This window comes from Danio rerio, chromosome 23, assembly GCF_052040795.2.
Source record: "Danio rerio strain M-AB ecotype USA chromosome 23, GRCz13ab, whole genome shotgun sequence".
Classification (NCBI taxonomy): Eukaryota; Metazoa; Chordata; class Actinopteri; order Cypriniformes; family Danionidae; genus Danio; species Danio rerio.
The window spans coordinates 4,700,288-4,722,301 of record NC_141043.1 but is presented as its reverse complement, the minus strand read 5'-3'; the positions used below and the strand labels follow the sequence as shown (position 1 = coordinate 4,722,301).

General features: G+C 34.9%; 3 protein-coding genes across 10 annotated transcripts in view; 1 reads left to right on the top strand and 2 right to left on the bottom strand.

Annotated features, from left to right (window-relative positions):
- Positions 1-22,014, bottom strand: part of raf1a (Raf-1 proto-oncogene, serine/threonine kinase a) — a 778,989-nt gene that overhangs the window by 98,722 nt on the left and 658,253 nt on the right. The gene's annotated exons all lie outside the window — the stretch shown is intronic.
- cnbpa (CCHC-type zinc finger, nucleic acid binding protein a) lies at positions 3,366-9,584 on the top strand. 5 transcript variants are annotated; one of them, XR_015522649.1, is made up of 5 exons: positions 3,366-3,439; positions 5,442-5,551; positions 5,677-5,742; positions 6,659-7,937; positions 8,101-8,176. XR_015522649.1 is itself a non-coding variant. In XM_087305238.1 (5 exons), the coding sequence occupies exons 2-5, from the start codon at positions 5,443-5,445 to the stop codon at positions 8,671-8,673; spliced, it is 492 nt and encodes a 163-aa protein (XP_087161364.1). In that variant the 5' UTR covers positions 3,366-3,439; positions 5,391-5,442; the 3' UTR covers positions 8,674-9,584.
- gp9 (glycoprotein IX platelet) lies at positions 16,038-19,190 on the bottom strand. Of its 2 annotated transcripts, none has more exon segments than NM_001386545.1 (2): positions 16,038-17,090; positions 19,069-19,190. In NM_001386545.1, a coding segment is annotated over 1 exon segment (699 nt). In that variant the 5' UTR covers position 17,090; positions 19,069-19,190; the 3' UTR covers positions 16,038-16,390.

The following is a 22,014-nucleotide window of genomic DNA, read 5'->3' as shown; positions in this document are numbered from 1 at the left end:
AAAATGAACATTTTGATGAATGCACATTTTTAAATACATATTGACTGTGGCAAATGAAATTGTGTAATTTATTGTATTTATAAAAAATAGAAGATAAATTATTTGTCAAGTACTACATAACATGTGAATCTGAGTAATTAATATTATTATTTGTGTTTATTTACAGCCATTTTAATTCGACTAATATATGGACAAATTTGTTAATGCAGTTTGTTGAAATTGTCGAACGGTCCTTGGGCTCTTAAGGTATTAATTTTCGTGATTCGATGCATACAGTAGGCGACACTGTGTGGATTTGCTATTTTACCAAGACTGTCCGCTCCTCAGAGCAGGGAAAATGAGCATGCGGAGCTAAAACCAAACCCAACATTGTTTCTGTATTATTACTAAATGCCTAACAGCAAGAACCGGGAGCTGTCTCCTCTTATTGTTTTAAAAGAATAATTCATCCCCAAATAAAAATATACTCTCTATTACAGAGGTAATGTTAGTTTTATATTCGAATATTCAGACATTTTCCTTAATAAACTAACTTCAGAAAAGTATTCTTTGCCAATTCTAAATAGGGAAATCTTATTAGCAGCAAATGACTATCAAAGTACAACAGTGTTCACAGTCAATTAGTGTTAATGTTGTTTACAAGTCATACTTGGATGCTATAGAGGTAAAGTTGGTTTTAAATTCGCACATTCAGACTTTCCCCTTAATAATATAATTTCATAAAAGTATTATTTGCAAACTCTAAACAGTGAAATGATAATAGCAGCCAATGACTATCAAAAGTACAACATTGTTCACAGTTAAATAAACAGTGTTAATGTTGTTTTCAAGTCACACTTGCATGCAAATTCCAATCGAATATTCAAAGTAACATGGTAAACAATATAGAGACCTCTAAATGAACGAATGTGTGAATATAAAACCAACTTAAACTCTATTATGCTAATTCCTATTGAATATTCAAAGTAACATGGTAAACAATATAGAGACTGCTAAATGAATGAATGTGCGAATATAAAACCAGCTTTACCTTTATCTCTCTTTTTTCTCTCCCTCAAGTGGTTCCAAACCTTTATGAGTTTTTTATTCAGTTAAACACAAAAGAATACATTTCGAAGAAAGCTAAAAACCTGTAACAATTGACCTCCATAGTAGGAAAAACAAATACAAAGGAAGTCAATGGTTTCAGTTTTGCACATCTTCTTTTGTGTTCAACAGAAGAAACTCAAACAGGTTTGATACAAGTAAAAGTTGAGTAAACAATGACTGATTTTTTAATTTTGGGTGAACTATCCCTTTAAAAGGTGATGGTGACTAGAAAAACTTTTATTGCAATAACAACAGGCCATTACAACAAATAGAAATGCAAAACTGATAGAAGTATAGTAAAAGCAATACAAATATATATTTTTTGCAACAAGAGACATGTATCAATTTTAAAATAAATGTAATAAAGCTAAAGCAAAAGACAGACATAGTATACAAATGAGGGCACATCACAAAAATAAAACAAATTAATGCAGAATATTAAATAAAGCACGTTTTATAAGTTTGAATTGCTTTTTCGTTGTGAGAGTCTTTGATGGTTTTTAAATACATTTCCAATTCTCGCTTAAAAATGAATAATTTGCCTTACATTGAGTATATACAGAGATAAAGTAGGTTTTATATTCAGATATTCAGACATTCTCCTTAATAATCTAATTTCAGAAAAGTATTCTTTGCAAATTCTAAATAGGGAAATCATATTAGCAGCAAATGACTATCAAAGTACCACATGAATTAGATATTTGATGTTGTTTTCAAGTCATACTTGCATACTAATTCCGATCGAATATTAAAAGTAACATGGTAAACAATAAAGAGACTGCTAAATGAGCGAATGTGCGAATATAAAACCAGCTTTACCTCTATTGAGTATATTTGCATTTGTGTATAAAAAACTTTCCAATATATAAAATGAGGTTTATGCAAAAAGTTGAATTAAGGAATTGTTTTTCTTTAACATAAAACCCCAAAACAACATGTCAATAGCTTAAAGAAAAATCACCACAAACCTTTTGGACAATTAAAGAATTAACAACAGACCAGAACGATTTAACAAAGGGACATTCCCAAAACAAGTGAGCAACAGATTCAGATGAAGTCTCACAAAAAGAGCAAGACACAATAATGTCATTTTTTAATTTTGGTTAAAAAAAATTTAAATAAATAAAATATGTGAATAATTTTTAAAGATACTTCTTTAATCTTATTTGTTAAAAAACAAATGCATGACCATTTAATATCATCAAAAAGGTTGTTCCAATAAGAAATAAGAAATAGAAAAAGGATTTAAGATGACAAGGTATAAATCAGTGGTTCTCAAACTGGGGTACCTGTACCACTAGTGTTACGCGGAGGAATCAAATGTCATATTGTACATATATTTTAAAAATTATGCAAAACGATTTGCATATCAATGTGATGACATATAGGCAATATTTACGAGGTCCAAGCAACATCCCTAGATGGATAAGCGACTATATGTCATTACTTTACATTTAAGTAGTTTTTTTTTTTTTTACTTTTTAAGAACAGTAGCCTATAATTTTTAACTATTAAATTCACTTTTTTTTTTAAATGCACAGCTTTTTTATTTCAATGTAAACGTTGACATTTTGTTTGTTTTTTTTATTACATATAAGCACATACAGTGTTAATGTTCAAAGTATTTATAATGTTAAAAGCGGATGATAATAATAAATATTCCTAATAACGTTAATAGGAATTAATCTGCCACATTTTTGAACTGTACAGAGCAGTAGCTACTTTAATGGGCTTACTAGGCTGCTGTATTTCAATACTGCTCATTATGGTGGTACTTGAAGAGACCATTTTTGTCTGAGGTGGCACTTGGGGAAAAAAGTTTGAGATCCACTGGTCTAAATGACTAGGAAAAACTGATCCCAGACCTGCTGCTGTGGGTTGCTTTAATCCAAAAATAAAAACAGGAAGCAGATACTCAACGCTAGCAAACTGAATAAGAGGCAATTTGTCGAAGTCATTGTTGTTAAAATGATTTGAGATGCCCCTCATAACTAAACTGATAGGTTGTGGTATCTATTTGAACTTAAAATACACACCTAATGCAAAAGTGGTCTGTGAAACAGAACAATCTATAAGCAGTATGACTACTGCAAAAAAAAAATCTCCATTCTGGGCAGTGGGCACTTTCAACAGTGATGTTTCTTTGGGCAGGACAGTGTGTGTCTTTTCGCCCAGTGATTGGTCAGAAAGGAGGGGTGTCTCCAGGCAGTCCCTCCTCATTGGCTGCCCCGTTCTAAATCGCGATTTCGTATTGGCCACTGTTTCTGTCGCTCAGTGGATTCATGCGCAGTGTCGAAGGGAGGAGTAAACAGCAGTGAGTCACAGCTAACAGGCTAGTGTTCAGCTTTAGGTGAGTTCACATATTGTTGTCTTTAAATTCTCGATTACAACATTGTTTTTGTTCATTTTAAGACGGGGCTCATTTACTTATTTTATACCTTCGTTGATTGTGTTGATTGCATGGTCCGTGTGCGCAGTGAGTGTGTGTAATCGCTTGCGTTCAGCTAGCTGAGGCCTGCTGCAGCTCATGCCTGCGCGGGAAAGTCTCTTATAAGTGCACGTGCACAAATGCATTTCCGAATGTAAAACTCACAGCAAGATATAAAAACGCACACCACGGCAGACTAGTGATGGCATTCGATGTATTTCGTGATACTTTAGTGTAAACGTGCACGAAGAGGCCCAGTGTTGAGGTTTGAGGTCTGGAGCGTTTGCATGTGGATTTCCTTAAACATCAACAAAAACGTAAAATTATAAGAATCTTTCTGACTTAAATTTCCTTTTGTGCTCGTATATCACTAACAACAGTTGTTGCTCTTATTTTTTTGTGTTTTCACCGCCTGAAACGTCACGTTATGATGAGTATAACTGTTAAATATGATCTATGGATGTTAAACTCCTTGTAAAATCGTGTGCTGAAATGCTTTTAGTAGTTTTAGAGCGTTTAGAGCTGGTGTTTTTTCAGTGACGACCCTGTTAGTTGCTAGATTTGTCAGTCTTTAGCTGTAGCCGTGGTGCTAGGACACATGTGCCATGTGCCATCAACCTTCCCATTTACAGTAGATCCTCATGAGTGTGGAAACTTCTTTATTCCTGTTTTTCCTTATATTAATTTTTTTTGTTGTTGTTGAAATAATTACTATTACCTAAATTGAGTGTCATTAATGTGTTGGCAAAGCACATAGTATGCAGTTTAATCACAGTGATATTAACTTTACTGATAGGGCAGACTTTTCAGTGTCTTATGTGAGTTTTCACTGAAAATAATTTTTATTTTGTCAAAATAGATTACACTAAGCATGAATAAAGAAACTGCTGAACTTTAGTCATGCATACCTACACTCAAAACTCAAACTAGTTATTTAACCCTTTGACTGCCGCTCTACCAAGTGGTTGACCATGTTTTTACCGAAAACCAAAAACATGTTAAATGAGAATCAGATCTGTTTTATGGCATACTTAAACAAATAACGGTGATTTTAGTATTCAAAAATGATTTATTTTGAAAATTTGTTTTTAAATAAATTGGTCTTACACTTCATATTTTCTGATTTTTGATAGTATCCGCTTGTTAAGTTGTGACGTATGGAATTCTGTTTCCGGGTCCAAGCCGCTACTCATTTGAGTCATGAAAATATTTGTTTATGGACACTTTTTAGTCAAATCACACTTAAAAGTGAACTTTATATAAACACATCAGTATCTGAACTTGCTGCATCACAAATACCAAAATTGTAATAATTTATGAAAAATGTATAAAATTCTGGGCATTGGATATAAGTCATTGATTAGTATACATTGCAATCGTGATTTTCGAAAGTATTACAGTGCCTTTTGAACGTTTCTTAATGTTTATGATGTGTCCCCATACTGTTTGATAGAGCGCTTGGATGTGGAAGCTGCTGCCCGTACCGTCACACTTAACAAGCGGATATGTATTAATTCGGCTTTTTCCATAAATTAACATATCAATTTTTTGGTAGAGGCTGATATTTAAGAAATTATGAGCTGTGTTGAAAAAAATGCGTTGAGTGTGTTAACTAGCGACATTAGGAGTTAAGAAATTCAATCAAAAAAAATTTTCTTGGTGGGGTATTATATAATTTTTTTATATAATTTGAGCTGAAACAAAACAGTTTATGAGTTTTTTTTCATGACAACTTGATTGATTTTTATGTTCAATCCACCTAAATTTGTAAAAATATATGTTAATTTTAATTCCTTCATATGTTCACAACACAAATTTGTTTGAATTACAGCATTTTTACAGTCTTTGGGTTATCTTTCATCCTTCTGATTAGCACTCAGTGGTTGGCATTCTGAAGTCAAAGTTTGTTGCTTGGTCCCTGCAGAATGGACATGAGTACCAGTGAGTGTTTTGGATGTGGCCGTTCTGGACACTGGATCAAGAACTGCCCTAATGCTGGTCGCGGTCGTGGCAGGGGCCGAGGACGAGGAAAGGGTAAGCTAAGAAGAGTTATTTATTTATAGGCTGCTAAGCCTTTTATGGGTCGATCAGATCATAGACTGGATCTGTGTGAAAGAAATGCTAATAACAGCTGTCTCTCGCTCTCTCTCTTACTGCAGATCTGTTCTGTTACCGGTGTGGTGAGCAGGGACACATCGCCAGAGATTGCGAACAGACTGAGGATGGTAAGATGAGCTTTCTTTGATTGATAGCTATTTAAATGTGTTTTACTCTGCCGCAGGCCCGGATTGGCTAATCGGGAGGACCGGGAGAATTCCTGGTGGGCTGGTCCGTTTTTTTGGCCACGAGGGCTGGTGTCCCAAGCTGCTTGCACTCTCAGCAATCACACTTTTTTCATTTATTTATTTATTTGACCATATCTTCACTCTTTTTATTCATTACTTTGCCGCAGCTCTGCTCTTTTTATTTATTTTCCCGCAGCCCCGTTAGCAAAATGCAGCCTGCAGGTTATGATGACGTAACTATCATTCAAACCCAAGCAGCAGCACCTTAGTGAATATAAAAATTCGAATAAATAATATTAATGAATATTACACCTGCTCAATGAAAATCAAATAATTCACCAAATTAATAAATCTGACATAACTTGATTAGACATCTAAAAGGGGGAGAAAAAGATTAAGCCATCAATAGAAAGTAATACTGTGGTTAAGAGTCTTGCAGATAACAGTGCAATACTTCTTTCTTATTCCAAACGCACCAACATAACAGCCCCACTGGTCCAGTGGTCGGTACGTTGTGTTACAAGACCACCGACCCGAGTTCGAATCTCACTTGAGTAAGTGAGTGTTAAGACATAAGTGAGTGTTAAGACATATAATACTGTTTGGGTTACTTATGTAGGTGTACATATTTTATTTTTGTTTTTTGTGTGACCACCATTACTAAGAACTGGATATCTATAAAGAAATTTGCAAAGACTATATATTCAGATATTGCAGGAAAGAACATTGTGATGTTTTAAAGAATAGTGTTAGAGATTTAGCTACCCTTTAATCTTCTCATATTTATCTGGGGCTGAATAGGAGTCCGGCCCTGCTCTGCTGTATTAAGTTTTTTTTATTTGTTTGTTTAACACAGCGTGCTACAACTGCCACCGGAGTGGCCATATTTCTAGAGACTGTAAAGAACCCAAAAAGGAGCGAGAGCAGTGTTGTTATAACTGCGGTAAAGCTGGTCATGTGGCACGCGACTGTGACCATGCCAACGAGCAGAAGTGCTACTCCTGTGGGGGCTTTGGGCACATCCAGAAATTATGTGACAAGGTGAAGTGTTACAGGTAAGCCATGTTTTTCCTAACAAAGCTTATTTTTATTTCCACACTGAAAACTTTACTTAGGTAAATAATAATTCATTTAAATTTTCTTAAGAAGGTGCGGATTTCAACTGCAATGCAATATTTCCAGCATGTTTGCTTATAGACTGTATTTTTTTCTTCTGAGGACAATGTTATCTTTTGAAAAACATTTTCCCCCTTAAAAACAATAAACCCTGTTCACAAGATGGTTGATACATCCATCAGTAATCAGCATCCTAAATACTATAATATTTAGATGGCTAAACATGTACGTTTATAAAGAAATACTTTGTTACTATATCATCTTTGCATCAAATTACAAAAAAAAAGAATTACCTTTTTTTCAAGGTGTTTCTTATGCAGCATCTATGGGCAGGACAGTAAATGTTCTCTCTTCTATCTGCTGTCCTTTTTTTTTAAAGTTGTTTTAATACTATCGTTGAGTTTTTCTTTTAATAGTTTAGCAAATAGGAATATATATATTCCTAAATATAAGAAAAATATATATTTGTTGTTCTTTGCCTTTAACTGTGATCTAAGTTTACCTAGGGCTGGGCGATTAAATTGATCATATCGATAAACTTGAAAATGTAGTTTACATCTATTTGTTTGAATACGCAGTTGCCATAAAAACACAACATGGCAGGGAAAAAGAAATGTTGCGATTTATGAAATTAAAATGAACACACACTCTGAAAAACAGCATGATTCAGAGCTCTCCACCGAGAATGGACTAGACAAATAATGGACATTATGCACATATGAAAGAAACTGTTACTTATGTTGGAATTCAAGATTGCCCTTTCCAGATAAAGTATGTGCCTCAGCCACATTCATTACTATCAGGGTTCATACGGTCATGGAAAACCTGGAAAAGTCATGGAATTTTCATGGCATTTTCCTGGCCTGGAAAAGAAAATGAATGAATTGAAACTAAATAGATAGTTGCATATTTTACAATATGCTGTAATAAATTTGAACATGTATTGTTTTTTTACCATGCATATGTAGACATTGCCTGAAACATTAGGTCATGTAAAATGACCTAAAAGTCTTGAAAAAGTCATAGAAAAGTCATGGAATTTTCGTAGTTAATCTGTATGAACCTTGTACTAGGTACCATAAATATCAACACTAACAAAACTCTAGTATTCTAACTTAGTGCAGCAGTCTACCAGATGCAGCAGCCCGACGCAAATAAAAGCTATAAACTGTAACCAACTAGATAACCCGCTAATTTATATGAACAGACAAAACACAAAATAATGAAATTATTTCATGATGAGGTAAACGGCACAAAATAAGAGAAATACATCGCTTTGGAAAAAATCATGAGTTCAATTGATATTATTAATATAGAAGTCTTGTATGCAATTATTAAATAGCTCTTGTTGAATTGATATTTAAATGTCAGCTATCAAGGCCATTTCAAGAAAAAAAAAAAAAAAATATATATATATATATATATATATATATATTTTATGCTTAACCTAATCATATAGGTTGATACCCTTCCATAATACTTTTTTTAAAGACCCTATTGCCCAGACCTAAATTTACCCCACTATGATGACTTCCGTTGCTGAGCAACCTGTAAAATGTGAAAGGAGGTCCATTCAGCAAATTTGGAGTGACATGAACTCTGGTAAACTTATTTTAAAAACTGCTTTTAATCTGCAGGTGTGGTGAAATCGGACATGTGGCGGTGCAGTGCAGCAAGGCCACTGAGGTGAACTGCTACAACTGCGGCAAGACCGGTCATCTGGCGAGAGACTGCAGCATCGAAGCGTCTGCGTAGCTCCTTTTCCTCTGTCACTTCCTCCTTTCCTGATTGATGGTTGTTTCTCTTCTCTGAATCCTCTTCATTGGCCAAAAGCTGGCAAACAGAGGCCTTCCCGGGCCAGTGAGCAGATATGAGTTTGTTTTTCCTTCGTTATAAAGTAAAAGGGGTGGAAAAATATCTTATTGCGTTTAAAACAAAATGTTTTTTTTTAGGTAGAGGTGTATTGTAAGACGCTTTGTTAAAGGACCCCTTTCAATGCCGCTGGTGAAAAGATCCAATACTGGGACATCAAGAGCCACATGGGATGTCTGGTATCACAGAAGTGAACCTCAGACCAAATGTAAGAGAAAAGTTGGGTGAAGGATCAATTCTGGTGTTTTGTTTTCTTATTTTTTTGTGTTTGTGGTTCTATGGAGAAATATGTAAGCTGGCTTAAGAGGACAGACAAAAACCATTTTCATCGCAGGAAGTCCATTAAGATCAGGTCCCCACTAGCAGTTCACAGCAAAGAGCGTGTCTACTATGAAAATATTATATTGATATTTGGGATTAAGTTGAATAACTGAAATAATGCCTTTTGATTTTTCCTTTTTTTTTTTTTTGCCTTTTTCTGTTCCTAAAAAATGATGTTTGCAGATTCAGCAAACGATGCTTGTTAATGGAAGTTCCAGAGTAAATTTTAGTCCTTTCTACCTTAAGTTATCCAGAAAAAAATAGAGGACATGTGGAATTAGAAAAGAAAAGAAAAAAGAATGTTTTCACAGAAATCAGATATTTTTGTACAATATCACTTGGACTACTGTAAGAATATCATTGCTTGTACTCAGTTTTTAAGTCGAAAGAAAATTGCAACTTAAGTCCTAGAACATAGATATGTAATTTTAAACTGTCAATAAAGCTGGAGGAGGATGGGGAGTCTGCCTGCATTCATGATTGAGTTCTTGAGTCATTGCTTTAGAAAAACAAGTTAAAAAAAGAATAAGTAGACTTTAATCAAAAAAATCATTCATTTCTTTTCAGCTTAGTCTCTTTATTAATCTGGGGTTGCCACAGCGGATTGAACCGCCAACTTATCCAATATTTGTTTTACACAGCGGATGCCCTTCCAGCTGCAACCTATCACTGGGAAACAAAAAATACATAATAAAATAAGATTTTTAGAAAATAATATTTTTTTTTTACGTATGTAAACAGTCAATATTTAAATAAGTTCAAAATCCTTCATTAAATCACCCATTATGATCTAAGGACTTTTTTTGATCCTCTTTCATTTCTCCTTGAATATAGGCAATGTGTTGTGGTGCATTTAAACAAAACTGATATATTTATTAAAATAATATTTTAGTCACCAAATATATTTAGAAGTTAAAAGATAATACAATTAAATTCTAGCAAAATATTGACATTTTTTTTTTTTAAATTTGTATGTATTATTTTTCTATCACATAATTTTTGGTGTACTAGTATTTGGACCGTTGTCGTAAGTTATTTTGTTAGATAAGCTCCAAATTTGGCTTCAGTACTGACTAATTTGTGAGGGGAGTACTTGTATATGTTGAGCACTATATATATATATATATATATATATATATATATATATATATATATATATATATATATGATTATTACTGTATTTTAGTAGTTGGGTACTAAAAAAACTGTCTACATAACTACTACTAAGAACATTCATTCGAGTCTAAACCATTAATATGGTATATTCCCACTAAAGCAAAGGTGACAAATCAATGTTCATAATAAGAATTAAATTAATTTTATTGCAAATGTATTTAATTACAATTGGTAGTGCAACATACCTTTGAATAATTCCAAAATATAAATCAGAAATGTGGTTCAAGTGTATGATTTCCAGCCTTTTTTTGTAATCCAAATATTAAATTATTATAGCAAATGAATAAACCATTATTTTATTTAAAGTTTACCTTCATAATTAAAAAAAAATCTGAATAAATCGTTTTGCCATCATTTGATGTTAATAGTCACAAAAGTCTTAATAGGGAAGTTAGGAAATGATCAAAACCATAAATTAATGGTTATCTGTGTAATATACTAAGGTATTTTATACAAACTGTTATTTGTGTCATGTTTATGTTTTTTCCCATTTTGTTATGCTTTTGAATTGCATTATGGGACCTTGATCTTTCTTCCAACTTGAAAAGTTCGAAATTAAAAATAATAATAGTTTAAAGTGATAGTGTAAAGTTATGATTGGAGGTCTGGGTTGTTATATATTATGGTACAAAAACCCTATAATAAACTACCAGTAAATTTTCTGTTATTTTAAGGACTTATTTCTCTCTATATTGTTTTTAAAGTACTATTTCAACATAGTAAAATGTCAATTAAAGTCACTTTGTTGGTTGAATTTTCAACATCAAAAGACAGAGCAGAGATCTGTGTCCTGTAATGCAATTCACAGAAAACACAAAATATGGAAGCTTAATTAACGGATGCTTATAACGGTTCAAATCTGCACTGTTTATATGAGAAGACTGATGTGATCTACAAAACACCTCATAAACAGAAAGCGGAATGGCAGGGCAGGTTTCTGACACACCTTTGGCTTAAAAAATGGATGAAACCAAAGGTGAGAGTGCGCACAAAAATCCTGTTATTCTGCACGTCAACAAGAGAGACATTTGCAAATGAGTGCACCGCCCTGTTGGGAACAAGATAGACATACTGGTATCTTCAATGAGGTGAAATTTGCATGTGTGTTGAGGGGAGCCTGTTTGTATAATTAACCCATAAAGTTCCATAGGTGTAAGGCTAATCCACTTTTGGAAAATGTACTACATGACTACAACAGCTCAACAAGACTAGTCCTCAACACAGGTCTTGTTTTTTGCCGCTTTGTCTTCATTCAATTCATTCATTCAAGTTCTGAATTTTGGAGAGTTAGATTAGTTTCTCTATATATTTTAGTTGATCCCGGTAAAAAACAATCCAGTTCCAAAATTTTAAGTATTATGGAATTTATTTCTTATTATTAATTTCCTTTATTTTCCACCCATGTTTAGTTGTATACACTAGATTGTAAAAAGCACTATATTAAATTGAATTTCTCATTGCTGCACTGAAGAGGTGCCTTGAGCAGCTCAGCTTTGTAGATGCATAAAGTTTGTAAAAAAAAACTGAATCAGACATTAACTATAAATATAATATACTATAAATATACTATTATATAAATACGTTTTGTTGTTGATTTGTCTGGTTCGTCTTAGGTCAGACTTCAAATGTTGACTACTTTACTCATACACAAACACCATAAAATCACAGGCTAGTTTCATTCACCAAACAAGCAAATGTCAAAACACAATTATACACTAATATAAATAATAAGATGAAATATCACCATATTTATATAGCACAATTGAAAATGACCCTAGTTGACCAATGTGCCCCACAAAAACTCATTTAAAAGTAAAATAAGTAAAAAAAAGAAAAAAAAAGGTAGCACAGTGGGTTGCGATGTTTTCTCACAGCAAGAGGGTCGCTAGTTTGATCCTCGCCTGAATCATTGGCATTTCTGTGTGGAGTTTGCATGTTCTCCCTGTGTTTTCTCCAGGTGCTCCGGTTTCCCCCACAGTCCAAAGACATGCGGTATAGGTGAATTGGGTAAGCTAATTTGTTCGTGAGTGTAAATGAGAGTGTATGGGTGTTTCCAAGTGACTGGTTGTGGCTAGAAGGCCGCAGCATCAGAGAAAGCTCCTATATTTTAGCCTACACTTGAGAATCAACAAAAGTCTCTGATTTGATGATCTGGTTGCATGGTGCTCGGTCAAAAGGGTAGAAGAAAGGTAATATGGAGCTTAGATATTCAATAGCATCTGGATGCAGCTTTTATGACGCAAGCTGAGATTGCATCTCCCAGCAATGCAATGTCAGACACAATGCACTCAATGGAGCTAGTGATGTCACTGTGAGGGGTGGAGTTAGGTGAACCCATTAAAAAAATTGCATGAATTTTAGATTGCCTTTGCACCAGGCCTGCATCCAGACAAGCTGATTAATTATTTGTATGCAAGAAGTACATTTTTTAAAACCACTCTGTAGTGCACTGGCAACCAATGAAGTGAACGCAACACAGGCCAAAGATGACCCTATTTATGTGTATTTTGAATTTTAACCGAGACAGCTGAATGGCCAATCCCAATATAAAAAGATTTGCAGTAGTCCACTCTTGAAGAGATGAAGGCATGCATTACTTTTTCTAAATGAATAAAAACAGGCCAAGAGGTTATCCAAAATATTTGAATTTTATTTAATGGGAAGATACGTTTGTGTGTCATCATAATAATGCTCGTACTGTCAGGCAGTATGTAAAGAGAAAACCGGGTTGGGGCCAGATAGAGCCCTGAGGAACCACACTTAACTGAAAAACATCTATTGGACAGATTTACACCACTCCAGACCTGTAATGCAATGTTCCAACCATTCAATGAGAACAGTATGATACTGTTTCAAAAACAGCAGTTACAGTTTTTTTTTTTTTTTTTTTATTGGTTTGGCGCAATTTTCTTTCTGTATTCCTCATCATTTATGCTATTTCAAATGTGGTAATACTTTAAATGGGCCATTCTTCAAGTATGGGCAGTTTACTTTAATTTCAAAATTAAAGTAACACAGCCTCATAAGTTTAAACAGTTTGTCTAGTTTTAAGATCTGTAAGAGGACAAACTTAGATAAGAAGAGAAACATTTTTTTTCCATCGTGAACTGAATAAATGTCAATTCCACCACATCTCAATATACAGCTTATTTCAAAATGAAATAAATTATAGCCTACAAACATTGTCTAAGATCATTTTTGTATCTAGTTTAACCAATCTTTCCACAATATATATATAATAATCATACATTTGTCGATGAAATTGATGAGTTGTATGCTGAATTGTACACCTGTCACACTCTTAAATTTAAAATTTATTTGGTTAAGAGCTTATTAGAAAATAAACTGAATTTGTTTATTGAATAGAGCATGAACTCATACATTGTGAATACACTTTTAATGTTTGATGAGAACTTTTTAAGTAGCCTATATATTTTTTTAAATGTGTGTGGTGATGGAAATGACAGTGGTGGAAATGACATTTCTACAGTTTGTTAAAATGACATTTTTACAGTTTATTGTTAAGCTTTGAGTTGATACTAGCCTTTCATGTATACAAAACACTCTTACCTTAATTTTGTTCGGTTTTTAAAATCATCTTTGAAGGTAGGCTACAGCATGTTTGGAAATGCCATAGAATAAATGATATTTCCTTTTCAAGCAATGTTTACCTTGATTTTTCTTCAAGTGTTGTTGATAAAAATTAAATTCCCTCCATCTTGAACATGTTCTCAGATGACTTTATTTTCATAGAAACCACCTAAATAATCTTCCACACAAACATTTTAAAGTGACATACAGTGTTGTGGTGGAAATGACACTGCATACTGTGCGACAGCTATACTTTGTATAAAAAATGATATTGATAAAAGTCTCACATTAATAACTAAAATATTTAAATAATTTCACTAGTGCTTAATTAAGATACATGAATAGATACCAGATAAATAATATTTTAAAATGTTATTTTTATTGTAGAAGTTTAAAACTCTGGGTGTGTGATAAGGAAAACACCCAATTTTAGGCGATTTTGACACCTAAAAGGAGGTTGAAAAATAGAAATAGAAAAGTAGTACATTTTCTAAAAGTAGGTTTCATTGTTAGTTTGACAAAGAAAGAGGAATTTATATATATATATATATATATATATGATTAAAGGTCATAGAAGTGCCCGTAGTTGAAGAATTAACCAAATACGTATCTCCGTGTATATTATTCAGCCACAAGATGGCGGAAGTAGTAGGAAAGACCCGACAGAAAGCAGAAGACAGAGGTCTGTTTTAATTGAGTTTGAAAAATGACTAAACCTCATAGTTATTTTGAAAATGTTTTGCAATCCTTAGATTACTAAAACCAAAAGTTATGACAGCGGGTTGGAGAAATGTACAAACTGCCACATGACAAAATACTCAAGTAATTCATAGCCTAGTAAAACTGCACCATACTAAAGTGTATACTATAGTATTTACAACAGTTTGCTAATGAATGCTAAAGCTACTGTTTAATTAACAGCAGTAAACTGTGATGTAATTAGTAATTGTAGTTACTACTGATAGTTGTAGAAAGCCTTTACAGTATTGTGGGTTTATTAGTATCACTATAGAATTACAACACCAGAATAATTCAAGTGTTGAATATCCGTCTTTCGGATGAGATTTTAAACCGAGGTCCTGACTCTCTGTGGTCATTAAAAATCCCATGGCACTTCTCGTGAAAGAGCAGGGGTGTAACCCCGGTGTCCTGGCCAAAGTCCCTCTATCGGCCCTTACGATCATGGCCTCCCAATCATCCCCATCCACTGAATTGGCTCTATCACTGTCTCTCTACTCCACCAATAGCTGGTGTGTGCTGAGCGCACTGGCGCCGTTGTCCTGTGGCAGCCGTCGCATCATCCAAGTGGATGCTGCACACTGGTGGTGGTGTGGAGAGACCCCGCTCATGATTGTGAAGCGCTTTTGGTGTATGGCCATACACAATACATGTGCTATATAAAATACACACATTACATTACATTACATTACAAGTACTAAACCTAGTCTCCTGGTGCTCCGGTTTCCCCCACAGTCCAAAGACATGCGGTACAGGTAAACTGGGTAGGCAAAAAATTGTCCATAGTGTATGTGTGTGAATAACACTCTCTGGGATGTTGCGGCTGGAAGGGCATCCGCTGCATAAAATGGTGCTGGATAAGTTGGCGGTTCATTCCGCTGTGGGGACCCCCGGATTAATAAAGGGACTAAGCCGAGAAGAAAATGAGCAAACGAATTAATTAATGAATGAATAATAGTAAGTAGAAGAGGAAAGAGAGGAAAAAAAGAAGAGAAAAAAACAGAAGGAAGGGGAGGAGTAGAAGAAAAAAAGGAAGTTGAAAAATAAAGTGCAGCAAACAAAAACAATGAGAATAATAAGGAAGAAAAAAAAAACTTTATTGTTATAATGTTAATATACAAATTATACAAACCCAAAGTAAAGAATAATATTAAAAAGAAGAATTTAACTAACAGTATGATGAATTATTAATAACGTGATAACTATAATATACTCATGCTGGCAATAATAATAATAAAATAATAATAATAATAAAAATAACAACAACAACTATAATAATAATAAAATAATAATAATGATAATAATAATAATAATAAAATAATAATAATGATAATAATAATAGTAAGAATAATAATAAAAATAACAGTAATAATAATAATGATAATAATAATAATAATAATAATAATAATAATAATAAAATACCAACTGCTTTAACAATAATTTAAGGAGGTGAAAGTGATTGATATAAGTTGAGATGACTAGAAAAGTTCATTTGATTCAGCAAAAAAATGTAAGGCACCATATAATTTTTTTTCTAACAATGAAAGTCAATAGTTTAAGGTCTTCAACCGAACTTCTTTTGTCTTCAACCAAAGAATGAAACTCATAAAGGTTTGAAACAGAAAACAGTAAGTTTTGTCTCTTGTCTAAACGTAAACTGTATGAGTTTACAGAAACATCAGTCCATGTTTTACTTGTCAAACAAATGTGCAAATAAAATAATAATAATACACTATACACAAGTAAAATGATCAGTAAACTGTTTTTTTTTTTTTCATGGTACTTTAATCTTAATGTTGTGTTGCTTGTGCAGGACGTCCAGTATCTGAGGCAGAATGTCCATGTTGAGTAAAGGCTTGTCCATGTCATCGGTTCCTGACCCAATACTGTACCTCATCCTCATTCTGTGTTTGGGTTTGCGTGATCGAAGAGATTCCACCTCAAATCCAGTGTGTCTCTCATCAATTCCCAAAATGAAGGTGGAGTTTCTTGCTAGCTGCACACACCACAGCAGCAAACCGATGAGAATGCAAAGCAGAGAGCATAAGATGGCATTATAAGCCAATCCAGAGCATTGATCAGAAGCACAGGAAGGGAGATCAGCATCGGTCAGCTCATCGATGGACTTTTGGGCAAGTTCTGGAGGACTGGCACACGTTGGCATCACAGACACTGCTTTATTCATCTTCAGCCATTGTCTTAAGTACAGGATACGGCAGTCACAGTGGAAAGGGTTCCTGGATAAATTAACCAGCCTGAGGTTGTGGAGCATGTCTAGTTGTCCTGGAGTAATGGTGGTCAGCAGGTTATTCTGCAGCAGCAGCTCTGTGGTGCGGGCAGGAAGGCGAGGGATGATCCTCAGGCCCTGCAAGCTGCAGTTTACATGCACACCTTTAGAGGGCAAAGTCACGCACCTGCAGGAGTCACAGCCGACATGTGCAAAGACGGAGCACAGGAGAAGAGTAAAGAGCATCCTGCTGGGGAGAAAACCATGAAATGTTTATTCATATGTCTGGCTATATATGCAGCCAGCATACATACACAAGCAGACTGATTAAAGGTTATTTATTAGCTACAGTTAAAGTCAGAAGTATTAGCCCCCCTGAATTATTCGCCTCCTTGTTTAATATTTTCCCCAATTTCTGTTCAACGAAGAGAAGATTTCTTCAACACATTTCTAGACATAAAAGTTTTGATGACTCAACTCTAATAACTGATTTATTTTATCTTTGCCATGATGACAGTAAATAATATTTGACTAGATATTTTTCGAGACACTTCTATACAGCTTAAAGAGACATTTAAAGGCTTAACTAGGTTAATTAGGTTAACTAGGCAGGTTAGGGTAATGAGGCAAGTTATTATATAATGATGGTTTGTTCTGTTTACTAGTGAAATAAAATATAGCTTAAAGTGGCTAATAATTTTGTCCCTAAAATCGTTTTAAAAAAATTAAAAACTGTTTTTATTCTTGCCGAAATAACACAAATAAGACTTTCTTTAGAAGAAAAAATATTATCAGACATACTGTGAAAATTTCCTTGCTCTGTTAAACATCATTTGGGAAATATTTAAAAAAGAAAAAAAATTCAAAGGGGGCTAATAATTCTGACTTCAACTGTATATAGAAACAGGAAATTTGGATAAAATCTAAAGCTAATTTCAAGGAAGAAGAAAAAAATCTAAATAACAGACTCAGGCTGAATTTCAAGCTGAAATGTAACACTAGAACATGTTTTTTATTCCCTGCAGTACTTTTTTTAAAGGATGTGCATGCAGCAGTGCTAGAAGGCACTGACAAAAATATTCATTGGATTTACTCATTTTTTAAGGTAAGTGGTTGCAAACAATTGATATGGGCTAAATGTAAACAAAAGAAATTTAGTGATGTACAATTTAACTTGTTTGTTTAAATTCAGCCCATATACATTGTTTGCCTGCTGTGGTGTCTGCAGCTAGCAAGAAACTCCACCTTCATTCTGTCTCGCTACAATCCAACCTGCTCTTTAAGATCTCAAAACTCAGGGCTTCTGGTAGCTCCTAGAATAATAAAGTCGAGTAAAGGAGGTCTAGCTTTCTCGGTTATGGCTCCTAAACTCTGGAATAGCCTTCCTAATAACGTCCGAGGCTCAGACACACTCTCAAAGTTCAAAACTAGATTAAAGACCTATCTGTTAAGTAAAGCATACACTTAGTTCGTTTCCACACTGGTTTCTGCATCTCGTTTATATACACTGAACAGCAGCTACGCTAATTATTCTCTTTATTCTCCATTTCCACCTGGAGATACTCATCCCGAGGTACTCAGACTATCCAGAGTCACTGATTCGATCCAAGAACAGAGACGAGATGATCCCAAGGTTTCCATATCCTGGACCAGGCCGTATCCTGAGCAGCTGCTGGGGTGGTCATGGAGGAGTGGAGAGCATGAGACTGATTCCTGTGACGCTCCAGGGACAGACAAGTCTTCGCTGAGGCCAGCTTCCAGCCTCCGCCCAAATTAAAATTAAAATTAAAACGGTCGCGCCCAACTGAGTCTGATTTCTCTCAAGTTTTTTTTTTCTTCACTTTCGCCAATTAGTAAAGTTTTTTTTCCCTCTCCGCTGTCGCCACTAGCTTGCATAGTTTGGGATCGGGAGAGCTATGCATCGATGGATTTGCTCTCCAGTGTTTAGACCCTCAGCAGTGATTAATGAACCACACTGAACTAAGCTGAACTGAACTTAAACACTTAAAACTAAACTACACTGTTCCAATTTACTATGACCATTTATGTGAAGCTGCTTTGACACAATCTACATTGTAAAAGCACTGTACAAATAAAGCTGAATTGAATTGAATTTGCAACTACTCACCCTAAGAAATTAGTAAATCCAATGAATCGTTTTTTTCCCAGTCTACAGTCACAATTACATCACATTTAGATGTTTGTTAAATGGGTGTAAGACTTACCTTTCAGTCCGCAACTGGAAATATGAAACATTTATCCTGGTTCTTGAAATTCTGAAATGACTACTACTGGCACTGTGAACTGAAAACGTTTTTGGATGTCTGATAGTTTGTTTTGACCAATCAAGCTTTAGGCACACTGCAGGTCATGTGATCATCGTGGGCTGACCTGATAACGTTATCTGTCAAGAGCACATTATAAATGTCCTGCCTGCTTAAAGAGCTGTACACTTACATCTGTAGAGATGAGTTCTGCTGTAAAACATGCTGGGTTCCACACAATCGATTTGTGTCAGGACAACATGAAGGAATTAAGTTAATTTGTACAAATTTGAGTGAACATGAAACAATTAATAAACAATTAATTTTCGGCTCATTTTAAACAAGTAGTTCGAACTAGGGCTGTCAAATGATTAAAAAAATAACTAATTAATCACACTTTTTTTTAATCATGATTAATCACGAAACAATATTTATTACAGAAATAAAAACACAGGGATATAAGTGCCATTTGAATTTCAAAACAACGTCAATAACAAAAATAAACTCCAAATGGACTACAAAAAAACCCAAAATACATGCATTGCAAATATGGAAGATGGAAAAATATCATAATAATAATAAAGTATTGAATACAAACAATTGTACTCATTTAAAAGTTGTATTGTGAGTTGAGAACATTAATTATAAAGTAGAAACAATTTTGCTTAGTCCTCCTTAACATTTAGCCAGTTGCTAAGACAGTCCAGTTTGTTGACATTATCGGGGGACAATGTGACCAAGGGGTACATCAAAGGCAAAGACTATAGACTTCTTACAGTGGCTTTGGTCACACCATCTCTAAACATTTTATTCTAAACAGCTTTGAGGGATACAGACACCGCAGAGACTATAGAATACATATCAAATGCTTTAAGGAGACGATGGACAGTCAGTGATGTCAGGCGGTTGATCTTGTTGCTAGGAAACACACACACACACACAATGCAGTACAGCACACCCGGTGAGCGAAGGATCTCTTCAGATTCATCAACACGCACATTTGCGTTTATCAAACTTGCTTAAACTTAGCGTTCTAAAGTATGGCTGTATTTAACAAGCAAGGATTCTGACACAGCAACGTGAAGCAAACGCTTTACAAAAGTTGCGTGTAGCGGGGAAATACGTCAAACTTAATGAAACATTTGAGGGCGCATGGAATCAACTGAAAGGAAGAGAAATGGACTGTCTTTGACGGCTTGAGACATCATCTGGCACTTTCACTAAGCACATTTACATGGGCACCAATACTCCGCTTTTACGATTCAGATAATACTGATTAAGAATCTACCATGTAAGCAGCGATTTTTTGATTACCTTAAACAGGGGTGGACTGGGACTAAAAATCAGCCCTGGCACTGTAGCCACACCAGCCCACATTACCGACACAGCCCCATACATACACTACGGACAATTAGGGCTACCCAATTCACCTATAGCACATGTGTTTGGACTTGTGTGGGAAACCGGAAGGAAACCCATGCGAACATGCAAACTCCACACAGAAACACCAACTGACCCAGCAGAGGTTCGAACCATTGACCTTCGTGTTGTTGACAGTGTCCTTTCGAGATTATTTCAGTTAATTTTATGCATTTGGCAGCATCTGATTTTAGAGCAATTTTTGGCTTTTCTCAGGGCTTTTCGGCACCGCCTTTTCTTTTTTTTAACGGTCCATCTTTGACAATTAGTTTGTGTTGCACTTGGAAATTCTTGCCAGATTTTGATTACGTCCATGTAACCTCTGATTGGGTCGGCCCATCTCGAAACCAGTGGGCCATTGCCGATTGGGCCAATGCTTAATATTTACTATTATTATTACTATCATCATCATCATCATCATAATATTCACATCTTACAAGAAATAAAAGCTGCCTGCATGTAAAAACAATACATATATGTATAAAAAAAAACGTTATTTAAAAAATAGCATACCAGCCCACATTTAAAAAATGGGCCGGCCCTTCTGGCATTTGCCAGAATTGCCAGGTGGCCAGTCCGCCCCTGACCTTAAAGGATCACCCGAATCTTGAAATGCGAAGGCTTTTCTTTCCGTTCGCCGGGGCATGAATAATATGTTGCTTAATGAAAGTAATCTTAAAAATTAAGACACCCGAAATTGCATGAAACTCTTGAGGAAATGCTGGATAGGCTGGTAATGCAACATTAAGTGTTTTATACTGAAACTTGTTTTTTAAAAGTGCTTCTCCTTTTTTCGCGCTTCACTCTCGCGTTTGTCAGTATCTGACAGGATCCGGTTTCAAAAGCACGTCATTAATCAAGCGCACGTTATTATCATCAGCTCAAGAAGTTTATTATTTTAAATGTAGACGCGCGGCGAGCGCAAGCAAGAAAGCAAAACCGCTCGCGCCTCAGATTGGCTTGTAAAAAAACTACGGGGTACATGGTAAATCTGCTCTTTTTCTTGGCATTGTGGCTGTTTATCAATACGACGACAAGGTTTGTTTGAAGACGAATCGACCATGGCTGGTTATTATATGTATATATAATTTCGCTGTAATCTCTCACTGTGTATTTCAAATATGGCGGGTTTTTGTTTTCATCCTGGCTTGTTGCGTAAGCGAATGACGAATCTCTGTAAACCAATAGCGTTCAGCTGCGCGTCTAGCTCCACCTTTCGGCACCCTTTCTCGTGTGTGGTACCCTTTCAAAAGGGTGCCGAAAATGTTGTACGGTACTGTTTGGTACAACTTTTGACAGTGGAAACAGCCATAATAGCGTACCAAACCGTACCCTACCTCTCAATAGAAACAAGCCATTAATAGATTTGTGTTGCGACAACATGAAGGAAGTGTGTGGAACTCAGAGTTTTTCCCTAGTGTATTTCTATGAAATTTGTCCACATAAAATGCAATCCCAAGTGAAAACATATATTAAAAATCACAACTG